Source organism: Lepisma saccharinum, chromosome 11, assembly GCF_977018435.1.
Source record: "Lepisma saccharinum chromosome 11, izLepSacc3.1, whole genome shotgun sequence".
In the NCBI taxonomy this organism is placed as follows: domain Eukaryota; kingdom Metazoa; phylum Arthropoda; class Insecta; order Zygentoma; family Lepismatidae; genus Lepisma; species Lepisma saccharinum.
This window is the reverse complement of record NC_139239.1, coordinates 54,179,538-54,192,619: the sequence shown is the minus strand read 5'-3', so window position 1 is coordinate 54,192,619 and position 13,082 is coordinate 54,179,538. Positions and strand designations below refer to the sequence as shown.

Below are 13,082 nucleotides of genomic sequence, written 5' to 3'. Positions count from 1 at the left end.
TTCTACTGATACATTTCTTCGTGTCTTCTGTAAATGTGATAATTTGGAGTTACGTCAGTCTGGTTTTGACACAGTAGTCTGATCAGTCATATACAGTCATATGAATTCTTCTTGCTATATGTATACATAATTATGATTAATTGAATTTTGTCCCTAAATTAAATTTAGTTGTTTCCGTTACCACTTTGTTAAGGCGGGCATACACAGCCGTAAAAACACGTCGAGGTCATTAAACTTTGCACGCAACGTAGAAATCCAGTATTTGGGGACCTGCGCACCGTAAGTTTTGTACGTACTCCCGTAATTTTCCTACGGCCCAAAAGTTTAGGAGACCTCAACTTTTCTGTGTATACGCGGGCGTAAAGACAGCTGGGGATGAAAGGGCAGGTTGGGACTGGAAGAATCCAGCCAAGATAATTGCCCTGCTCTTCCCTCGGCCAAGACCCAGCTGTGAACTAGGATCATCCATGAGGCACCACCGCTGAAAGGTTGGTCCCTGGGGAGAAAGCAGTTAGTACCGGACTATCTAAGCTTTTGCTTAGAAGAACTGGGCTCAGAGGAAAGGGTGTACGGATGAAAATATACGTCGCAGTGTATGTCTCGGCAATCTGGCGTAACGTACTTACGTAAATAACCAGTGTATTTACATCGCGTATTTGTACGTTAATATTTCGGCCACTTTAGTAATGTATGTGTATATTTCTACGCAGTGTTAAGACTGATAATGGAACAAGAGGAGTCGGTTGCTTAAAATGCAGCAGTTCTGACATCGCTCTGACATAAATTAAGCAGACCAGTGGTCAGTTCATATTACAAACAACACGAGCGGTAAACGCCCACATTGACTTGTTCATCTTGACATTAACCCGTAAGAAATTCCTGTTTTTAGCGTCTATTCCTAAGGAAATTTCTAGTCAAAACGTTCAAAAATATTGCGTTCAGTGCCAAAGCTCTTGGTCCGATGTAAAGAAGAAAGCGCTTCTTTAAAAAAATAACGTAATAATAAACATTCAAACTCACAATGTGAACTCTTGAAACTGTACAAACATTTTGTTAAATATGTAAAGCTGTATGTGTGGCCTTAAAATTCATCTACCGTAGTGTTGTATAACTGAACCACCAACGAAGTACATAATCAAGTAAAGTCTATAACTTTACGATTACCGAACTACAACATATCGCCTGACAACTTTATGACTGAAGAACAATTCTCCATGAATATGCGTTCACCGTGCCTGGTGATTTCAACAGGCAGTAGGAACTGCGACTGTCTCATTGTTTATACAACGTGGAATGAGTGCATTCCCTTTTTCTTCCGTAACAAAGTTCCCAAAGGCAGGAGAATGTTCAGATTTTCCCATGTCACAAATATGATTTTTCCTCCTCCCACATGTGCAAGTCACACACAGCGAAATTGTGTTCATTTCATGTATCGTTCTGGATATCACACAATACGTTTTTTGTTATCCAAGTTCTGTCTGTAGTGGAGAAACTGCAAACAAGCCTGCAGGAAAGTTCTAAAAAAATGAATTACAGTAGAGCATAGATTATCCGAAACAATTCTGGGCTGGGGGTGTTCGGATAACTTATTTTTCGGATAACCGATCATTTGCGAAAAAAGTCATAGGAGCAATATAAAACAAAGAAACAGTGATATTAAATACAAAACTGTATATATTTTGTATCACACGTGTTTAGGAAAAGATGTCCAAAATTGTCCTTTGCTTCAGAGCTGAGACTCGCTGGTGGAACTACATTTGAATTTGCCTACTGGAACGCTTTCGGTTAGCCGATGTTTCGGTTGGTCGGTATTCGGATAACCGATGCTCTACTGTATAATTATTATATTGCAAAATTAAGATGTGCATATCAGGGTTTGCTAAAAATCAACGTTGAGAAGGGCAATCGCCACGAGGTGGACAATGAATTGATGAAATGGATGATGTTTCAAACACACTGATCCAAACATGCATTTATGGCGTTGCTACATTTTCATGCTTCAGCCTCCCCTTCATCTCCCCCGTGTGCCCTCTTCTGAACTTGACGTACGAAAGCGAATTCTCTACCGAAATGTGTTTAGCTTTCGCTGAAATATTGTAACCCGGGATTTGGATTAGATGAAAGACCTAAATATGCATACGCAGCATAGGGTATCATTGGTTCTCCAAATATGACAGTAGGTACGCGATTACTGTCTGACCGTGGAAGTTGATACTGGGTCGAGAAGATGAATCTACACACTAAATGGGAGATATATAGAAACATGGTTAATGCTGTTAAATACAGGGCCTACATACCTTTAGGTGATGTTTGGTATTGGCTGTCAAGAAAAAATTGTATGATACAAGAAATCGTATAATCACAAGGGAACTATATTATAAAGTAATTTTTCTGTGGTGTGATGCAAGTGCTGTAGCCTACTTCATTTTCCATGGGATTCTTCTTCTCTTCTATTCACACTGCAGATGCAGTGAAAATCTCAAATACAGATTGTTTGCGAGAGACTGAGGAGACTTCAAAGACAAACTTTGAGTGACCTGTTTATGTCTGCTGTAGACCCAGATTCCCCATCCTTTCAAAGTTTGCATCCACACATTCATCATCAGAAGATTTACTTCACAAATATGCGAAGGAGAAAGGTAGTGAACGCGAACTGTTGTCTTTGTAAAGAACTCGGTTCGACGTCTATTTTCACAACAGTTCGGCTACTCCTCTCCTTTTTCTTACAAGAAGTGCATTCTTTAACCGCCCTGGTAGGGGAGTGTTCTGGGTGGTAGATTGAAGGCCTTGTTACAGAAGGTTTCGGATTTAAGTCCCGGCCTAGGTATGTTTTTTTTTTGTGAGTATATCCTCAACAGTTTAATTAATCTAATCATCGTACATTCTCACCGTTCAATTAGCCTAAAAATCTAAAAACCGACACAATGCGAAAAAATACCAATCTGGTGGTTCGTGATACAGATCCAAGTATCCTAAATTAGACCTTATGTTTGTATTTGTTACGTCATATATTTCATAAATTCTTCCTTAATCTTCTTCGTCGCGATCAAATTACAGAGGTAGTGAAGATGCATAAGGTAACATAAGAAATACAACTAGGGGAATAGCATTTAACTACAAATAAAAAATGTGAAAAGGAATTATGGCAACAAAAAATAATAATTACATAAAATCTTCGTAACTACCAGTTATCGTCCACAATGAACTCTCCACAAAGAACAACGATATTTCTAAAGAGTTGCAGTATGTGTCGATACTTATAGAGTGTAATAATCTAAAATGTAAAATGAAAATAGCAAAAGTGTAAAAGTGTTTGTAATATATACTTATAAGTAATAATTTAATTCTAAGTGTATAAATACGAATAAAACATTTTGCGTGCAAAACAACATGACTGCATTCGTACAGAACATATACAGGGTGTCACAAACTCTTTCAACAACGCTTGGGTGCTGGTAGATATCATAAAAACAAGTAACTTTTCCCTATAAAGTTTACCTCGAAAGCGCTTAGTTTCTGCGCTATAAGCGCTTAAAATCTCTCCTGTACGTATGCAACCCAACACAGCAAACGCTTGCTGTGACATAACTTCCAGAGACGACTCGAAAACAACAACTTGGGAGTCTGCATGAGCAAACTACAAAACATTAATGGTACTTGCGATGTTGTAAGAAGCATTGACAGTATTTAAAACTGACCAAGACAAATAATGCGCAGACAGAAATTCAAGATTACTCATTCTAAAATATCTCCATAATTGATTGATTGATTTGGTTTATTTTAATTCGCTTTTCTGACACCTTTGGCTAATCGCGAAGATGAGGATGATATGATGAAATAACAAATGACACCAATGTCTAGGACAGGATTTAAACCCGAGACACCTGGCGCCGTAGCGAGCTGTGCTAACCACATCACCACGGAGTGTTTCGTGTATCATGCAATATCAACAATTGCAAGGTACAGAAAAGCTGCAGAAAAGCGAATTAAAATAAACCAAATTAATCAATCAATTATGGAGATATTTTAGATTGAGTAATCTTGAATTTCAGTCTGCGCATTATTTGTCTTGGTCACTTTTAAATACTGTCAATGCTTCTTACAACATCGCAAGTGCCATTAATGTTTTGGATTTTGCTCAGGCAAGACTCCCAAGTTGTTGTTTTCAAGTCGTCTCTCTTAACGAGGAACGCTAGTGGCAACCCTGCCACGTCCCCCTGGAAGTTATGTCACAGCAAGCGTTTGCTGTGTTGGGTTGCATATGTACAGGATAGATTTTAATCGCATATAGCGCAGAAACTAAGCGCTTTCGAGGTAAACTTTATAGGGAAAAGTTACTTGTTTTATGATATCTACCAGCACCCAAGCGTTGTTGAAAGAGTTTTGCGACTAACCTGAATATCCTCTGGAAAATCCCCAGAGGATGCGGCGAGGCCAGAATTACATACACAGTGGTATGTAGCTTAAAACAATGAAGCTATTCTCTGTGAAATGTGGCATTGTCAATGAATGGTCGGATCGTTGGTTAGTAGTGGAGAGATGGAAAAGTATAATTTTTACATATTCGGCTCTGCATCACTCTTCAATATATATATGTCATTTGCATGTCTTGAGTATGTTCTTATGAATGTCCTATTAGGTATTTACTTGGACATTCAATAAAAACGTCCAACTAGATGCATTACATGAACACTGACTGCATGTGTAAGCCTCTCCATCCGAAAATTTCTTGAATGGTAGAAACTCCTTCAGAAGTTGTGTAAGCGTGCGAGATTGACCACGTCATGCATCGCTGAAAACCAATTCACGTGTGAATATTTTGACCACCGAATCCGGATAAAAAAGAATGGTTGCCCTGTGCTAGGAAATGGTCCAACGAATCGAGTGGGAGGTTCGCCAATCGACTGATGACAGGCCGTGTGAATCGGTTGAACATCTGTGACCACGGCACGATATCATTTTCAAAACGATTTTTTCCACCGAGTGTCATCTATAGTTTTGAGGTTAATATTTTCAGCTTGTTTTCAGGAGGTCCTGGATTAGTTGCTTCATTGGGACCCAATGTGTGACATGTAGTGTTTATAAGTGCACAGAGCAATTAACTTATACTGAGTACATTCATAGAGTCCAAACACGCAAGGTGTGAAGTGAAGTGACAGAAACTGTCTAGAACGCGAGGAGATTAATATGTCTACCATAGATAGTTAAAGATTAAGATGTCATAATAATAAGAGCTGTTCAGTGCAAAACCTTCCTTGAAGTAAAGTTTTGTTTAAGTAAAACATACAAAGTAAATATAGGTAAAATTGTAGAAAGTCTAGGGAGATAATATACCATATAATAGACCATTGTGTTTTCTGAAGGGGAAATTCTACCATGGTGGGGAAAGGTCTTAAAGGTCATATTGTACCGGGTGTTTCATAAATAATTGAGATGTTACAAAAAATTATTGGAATTTAAGTATTGAACTAACGTTAATGAAACCAGTCCAGAACTCAAACAGTTTTTTTTCAACACATACAAATGTTCAATGTGTGCGCCACGGATGACAGGCACATATTGACACGACAGTCTGCTTCTTGCCACACTCGCATCAACATGGGCCTGTCCATTGTGTCTATAACTGCGATGATGCGCTCTCTTAGGGCTGCGATATCACGCGGCATCTGTGAGACGAATGCCCTGTCTTAGATGGAGTCCACAAAACGAAGTCACACGGTGTAAGGTCCCGTGATCTTGAGGACCAAAACATTGCACACAGCACTGCACTGTGAATGATGTGGGTGATTTGAGTGTCGCACCGGCAGGGATATGAACTCTCGCTTAACAAAACATACACGCACAAACTTCTTGCGTTCCTCGATCGATCTGGACTGGTTTCGGTAACGTAAGTTCCATCGTTTACTTGCAATAAATTTTTATAACCCCCCAATTATTTATGAAACACCTGGTATTTTATCCGGGAGACTTTTTTGATTTTCCGGGGGAACGTTTTCTAATTGGGACGTCCTACACTGTGACACCCGCAATTGGTTAACAAGAAGAGAACGTAACTTAATCAACTTAATAAGTGAACGAGTAAAAAACCCTTAAAGGCATTTTTTAGTTCCTTTAAAAAAGAAAGCATAAAAGACATAGTAGCTATTATTATAAATACAGTAGTGTCTGTAAATGGATTTTATATTTAAAAACAAATCTACATTATTCGAGCTTACAGTAAAGTTTGCGTTATTCTAGCTTTAAATTTTAACAGCCTGCCTGATAATTAACATAAACGAGATGCAACCATTCTTTTCTAAAATTTCAATATTTTATCTTACGTAAAGATATATAGTGATTATAAATTGCAGTTCTGTGCACGATAAATACATTTCTAAAAACTAAATCATTGCAATAACGTTAATTTTTTAACTATGCAATGACCGTTAACCTTTAAAAACGTCCATGGTCTTTTTTCACTGCAGTTTCACTGTAAAAAGTGAAGAAATGCCGGTCTAAGACCATTAATTTTCGCTGCCATCTAATAACTGTTAAAAAAAAAGTATCGTGACCTTTCTTAATGTAGTAACGACCATTCCATAGTTACCCTAATCAATCTAATTTGAATGATTCACTTTTAAACCATATGGTGTAAGCAAGTGTAATTTACAATGGTTACTTATCTTCATGCATGATACAGTGTTCAAATTGAAATAGAAAACGGTGTGCACCGTTTTCATAAATTAACAGGTTGTTAATTTTTTAACGGTAGAATATTGTAATTTTTACGATAACTTCTAACAGTTTTGATAGCAACGGAAATTGACTCTCTCTTAGGCCGTCATTTCTTCGATCAGCTTTTTAGTGTAGTCAAATTAAGACAGCAAGACACGTGAGTGATATAAAATGCTGGAAGTTGAATGAATTATTGAATATGCTTACCGGAGCTCCATAATGTTCGTCTAACTTGTTGTTCAAAAGACCAAGCAAATCCCTTTTATCCCTGTCGGTCAAGGTGGCAGCCCCAACCATCGCCACTATCACTGCCAGGCATATTAGTTGTATCTGAAAACAAATAGAATATAAACTTTGATAAATTACAAATCCAAATGCTTGGTGTTATAATTTCAAAATCCTAAATTTTAGCTTCGTCAATATCTAGAAATATTAAAGAACAAGATGATATACCTCACTGTCTAAAATATTCTCTCTAAACCACACTATATGAAGTCTTCATTTACTGTATGTAAATTGATAGACAATAAATGATATAACAAGGAAACAGATCAGTATCTCGTATAAGAACCTCGTTAGTGTCCAATAATGTAATACAGCTATGCTGCGTGGAAGTGAGGTTAACACTTGAGTGTCTTATGTAAAGGCCATTCCTTACACCCTCAACGAATGACAGAATACAGTTAGTTTTACAACTAATACGATGGTTAAAGCATGTAGATAGGGTATCAGACAAGCAACACCAAGCACGAAGGGAATAGGAATAATTTAAGAACAATTTATGACGTAAGGCAATTGAAGGGAGGATAGGAAGCTGATTCAGGGTGGCTACAAACAAGCAGAAATGAAATTCCCTGACTTTTCCAGGTTTTCCAGGACAAAATTTACATTTTTCCCTGACAATTACAAACTAAACTAAATTGATGTTTTTACAAATGGAAATAATAAACTCATACAGATCCACATATGGTTTTGCTAAGTATGAATATTATCTTCTATTAAATTGACTTAATTTCTCTATTCTCTATGACTTGAATTCAAACTGCAAAATAGTGAATTTGGAAAATTATTACAATTCACAAGCTAAGGAAGGATTATGGAATTTTGTCATATGCAGTAAGTTTAAAATAACATACTTGCTTATTGTAAAGTTACGACTAAATGAGATAAGAGTGACTGATTAAGAAATACAATTTGTAATTTATCAGTCTCCTTATACATTCTCGGTATTATATGTTGATATTTCCACTGAGGTTTGGAACCCTCTGCTTGCAAAAACTATGAGTGCGGACTCATTTTTCAATGAATAAAGCTACTTCTCTCTTCTCTGTAAAACAAACAACTTAACTCTTGCATATAAGTGAAACAACTGAATCAAACAAAAGAAAGTGTCATATTTCCTTACATTATCGATGGGATATCAAGGAATTTATAGAATTGCATTGTATAGGTACCTGATTTAGCTAACCAACACATTAAAACAGGAACACACTAATAATAAAAGCTTCTGAAAGTTCATATACGAGGGGCATCCTGGAAAAGCTCCAATGGTACCTATACGCAGCACTAGTGGTCAGAGAGCGACACACACATACAGGCAGGAAGAAGTGGCATGTAGCTGTAATCTGGTACAGTTGCAATGTAGCCGGTTTAGGACAGTTCTAGGTTAAAGATTGCAGCTCTCATACAGTCTCCCACCGACTGCGATGTAGCCTACATTGCACACTCAGAATTTGGCACAGAGCAATCGTGTGAGTTGTGCAGACCGGACGTCGTAAGTGATAGGATGGTCAGATGATGTTGCAGACAATTCACGGAAGGCCAATCGAATGTGCACAACCCCATAGAGCTGAGTACACACGGGCCCTTTGCATCACTTCAGGTGAGAGAACTTGGACCACTCCCTGTACAGCCCTGGCCTTGAATGTACCTACTTTCATCTCTTTGTTTAACTGAAGAGGTTTCTGGCAAGGCAAGGATTTGACAGCTACATTGCGGTAGAGATTGTTCCACTCTTTGGTGTCACACACATATACCATGGGCATACAAAATTTAGTGCCATGGTGCGACACATGCCAGAACAACGGTGGTGATTATGCCGAAAATTTTTCCCAAAATTCACATTTTCATTTTAGCGCATTTTCTGGCAAATATCTGAAATTATACCTTCATGGTGTTTTTAAACTACTGTTTCAAATTGTAAGTCACATGGCTTATGCCTCTTCGCGAGAGTTTGATATCTTGAAAGTTATTTTCCATACCCCTTTATTAATTTTAAGGGAAGGATTTTAGATAATGAAATTTTGGTGTGGGGTTAGGGCCCCACACTTTCTTGATCACGGCTGAACGTGGGGATGATGTGATCAGCACCACACTCTTGGCTGCCTTTATCCCTCAAAGTTTCCTCAAGGTACCAGCTTCGTATGATGCTGGGTGGGCGCCGGAGCAGTTTGAATAGGTGGAAAACATTCCGGTTCTCCCCCGCTGGGGATCGAACCCGGGTCTCTCGCATAGTAGTCAGATGCCCTAACGACTGAGCTCCATTATTACTCAATCGAGAAATGCCGATAGAACGCACTTAGCGTGGTAATTCAAAACATATCTCGTGCGACAAATACGAAGATGTGGCTCCCGTGTGACGGTAGATAAGCACTCAATCTCCTGTTATAACCTTGCCACTTTGCTCTGTGATGCAAATGGTTTTGATAGAAGTTGAAAAAATCGTGGGAAATATATGATTTAATGTGGCTGTCGGAATCATTTCACGTACGTATAACTCTATAGTTTACTCTTGAGTAAAATGTTGGAAAACTTGAATGTTCTTTGTACACAAACATGGCCTAGAAAAGACAAGGATGTTGGATTTCATGGTTTTAGGACATTTCTTTTTAAAAAATCGCTAAAAATGCCTACAATTCGCATTTTTTGCCAAATTCGCATTATTTCGATATTTCGAACGGGCGAAAAATGTGTCCAGACATCACTGCACATTCCTAAACATAATTTCGCAGCAATTACCATTTTTAACGGTTTTGGCGTTTGCAAAAAATCAATGTACCTACTAATTGGAAATTACTTTCTGGCCACCCCTCGTATAAATCAGTAGATGGAAAGTGAAAATTTAGCAGGGCTGGCAGAGAAAAGTCAATTCTTGAAGGAAGTGATTTGCTGTTATGATTGAATGATTCGAGTAAATATGATATTAAAATATTTACGTATTTATTATTAGTATTTTATTTCATAATATTGGACATTAACTTCACTCAGTGAGAAATTTAAGACCATCTCTCACGAGATTAAACAGACAGGACAGAGAGTGGCATTAATTTCATTTCAATACTAGTGTTGCAGTAAATTTGATGTTGGGAGCATGCACTTGCCAATTTTTATAACGTTCACCAATGTAGATTTATGTTTAACTTTTTCGTGATAGTATTCAATATATATCCCATTTGGTTGGGTTCTTCTTGATATGTAAGAATAGTGCAATGTCATTGTAAACGTATGTTAACTTGTGCGAAACCAGTAATGCGTCAGGATGATGAAAGAAAACCTTCGTAAGCACTGCTACATTAAATAATGTGAAGTGAGCCAGAAGAGTAATAAAATTCCACCAGCATATTTGCAGTCTAAAGCTCTTCTTGTTTATGCATGCGATTTTTGTTGGATGTTTCAGTCCATGCAATTTCTGTCGCATGGTGTAGTGAGATACTTTGTCGGGTGGTGATATTCGACAAAAATCGTATGTATAAATGGAACATATTTGTTTCCATGTTCCTTCAGTTTGCCCAACAAAATGCCTAACTACGACGTCTGACAACTATCGGACGGCGCCACCGGCTCTTATCCCCTCCATCTGTTGACAAGTTCCCTTACTACTCCCATACGGACAAGAAAAAATGATAATTCAATGCATTTTTCACCACATAATATTTAGAGGCTTAACCTTTACTCCTCCAATGATACCAACCATTATGGTATCATCAGGGTAAGGTCGTACTGGCCCGATGATACCATATGGTATCATGGTGCTGATTACGAAATGAATGTGCGTTTTGGACCTTCATACTCTTATGTTTGGGTGGAAACTCTGACACAGGTCTGGAGCAAGCCTGGGAAATTCATATTGATGGCCAAGCTCTCCCCCTCCCCCTCCGCAACATATCCATGCCACATTTCCGAACAGAGTTTCTTTCACATTTTGGCTCATAATTCAACTTGTATGGCACCAAAGAACATGAAACATGTTTCATTCTCTTGAGAAATATCCATTCTTTGAAAAGAATACTAAAGTTCGCACCGTCTTCCCAAATAGTGGGAAAAGAGGGGGTAAACTCCAGATGTTTTTTTGTTGTTTTTTTTCATTGAAACTCGGTAGTCGCTCCCCCCAAACCCCCTTTCCTCGGTTCGACATTCTGAATTGTACACCGTTGCATGCTCTGATGTTTTAGCTGCAAAACAAAACTTATCCGAAGTAGATTGCTCCCATAGTGCCCAAGTTCTAACAATTTTCCTCCAAAAATGCAAATTACCTATTTTTCGTAAAAAAACAGTTTCACATTTTGGCTTATTATTCAACTTGTATGGCACCCGAGAACATGAAACATGTTTCATTCTCTTGAGAAATGTCCATTCTTTGAAAAGAATGTAGCAAACTCCAGATATTTGTCTTTTCCATTGAAATTCGGGGGTCGCACCACCCCAAACCCCCTTCCTCGGTTCGGCGTTCTGAATTGTACACTGTTGCATGCTCTGATGTTTTATCTGCAAAACAAAACATATCCGAAGTAGATTGCTCCCGTAGTGCCAGAGTTATAACAATTTTCCTCCAAAAATGCAAATTACCTATTTTTCGTAAAAAAAAGAAAAATCACATTTTGGCATATTATTCAACTTGTATGGCACCAAAGAACATGAAACATATTTCAATCTCTTTGGAAACGTCCATTCTTTGAAGAGAATACTAAGGTTTGCGCCTTCTCCCCAAAATAGAGGGAGAAGAGGAGGTAAACTCCAGATTTTTTTTTTCATTGAAATTCGGTAGTTGCGCCCCCAACCCCCACCCCCCCCCCCCTTCTTCGGTTCGGTGTTCTGAATTGTACACGGTTGCATGCTATGATGTTTTAGCTGCAAACCAAAACTAATCCGAAGTAGATTGCCCCCATAGTACCCGAGTTATAATAATTTTCCTCCAAACATGCAAATTACCTATTTCTCGTAAAAAAAGAAAAATCACATTTTGGCATATTATTCAACTTGTATGGCACCAAAGAACATGAAACATGTTTCAATCTCTTTGGAAACTTCGATTCTTTGAAGAGAATACTAAGGTTTGCGCCTTCTCCCCAAAATAGAGGGAGAAGAGGAGGTAAACTCCAGATTATTTTTTTTCATTGAAATTCGGTAGTTGCGCCCCCAAACCCCCCCTTCTTCGGTTCGGTGTTCTGAATTGTACACAGTTGCATGCTATGATGTTTTAGCTGCAAACCAAAACTTATCCGAAGTAGATTGCCCCCATAGTACCCGAGTTATAACAATTTTCCTCCAAACATGCATATTACCTATTTTTCGTAAAAAAAGAAAAATCACATTTTGGCATATTATTCAATTTGTATGGCACCAAAGAACATGAAACATGTTTCATTCTCTTGAGAAATGTCCATTCTTTGAAAAGAATACTAAAGTTCGCACCTTCTTTCCAAATAACGGGAGAATAGTGGGTAAACTCCATATTTTTGTTGTTTTCTTTCCATTGAAATTCGGTAGTCGCTCCCCCCAAACCCCCTTTACTTGGTTCGGCGTTCTGAATTATACACCGCTGCATGCTCTGATGTTTTAGCTGCAAAACAAAACTTATCCGAAGTAGATTGCTCCCTTAGTGCCCGAGTTATAACAATTTTCCTCCAAAAATGTAAATTACTTATACATTTCGTAAAAAAAATAATAATCACATTTTGGCTTATTATTCAACTTGTATGGCACCCAAGAACATAAAACATGTTTCATTCTGTTGAGAAATGTCCATTCTTTGAAAAGAATACTAAAGTTTGCGCCTTCTCCCCAAAATAGCGGGAGAAGAGGGGGCAAACTCCATATTTTTGTTTTTTCCATTGAAATTCGGGGGACGTGCCCCCCCAAGCCCCCTTCCTCGGTCCGGTGTTGTAAATTGTACACCGTTGCATGCGCTGATGTTTTAGCTGCAAAACAAAAGTTATCCGAAGTAGATTGCTCCCATAGTGCCAGAGTTATAACAATTTTCGTCAAAAGACTGTTCGAAGTCAATCAAGACGAAATTCCCTGACATTTCCCTGACTTTTTTTGACACCTCAAATTCCCTGACTTTTCCCGGTTTTCCAGGTCTGTCGCCA

At 38.2% G+C, this 13,082-nt stretch overlaps 1 protein-coding gene across 1 annotated transcript in view; it reads right to left on the bottom strand.

Moving 5' to 3' along the window:
• LOC145995256 (uncharacterized) overlaps positions 1 to 13,082 on the bottom strand; it is a 66,249-nt gene that overhangs the window by 26,722 nt on the left and 26,445 nt on the right. The window contains exon 2 of the mRNA XM_083131830.1: positions 6,922 to 7,044. Within this exon, the coding sequence (XP_082987956.1) occupies positions 6,922 to 7,044 (123 nt within the window). The remainder of the gene's footprint in view (positions 1 to 6,921; positions 7,045 to 13,082) is intronic.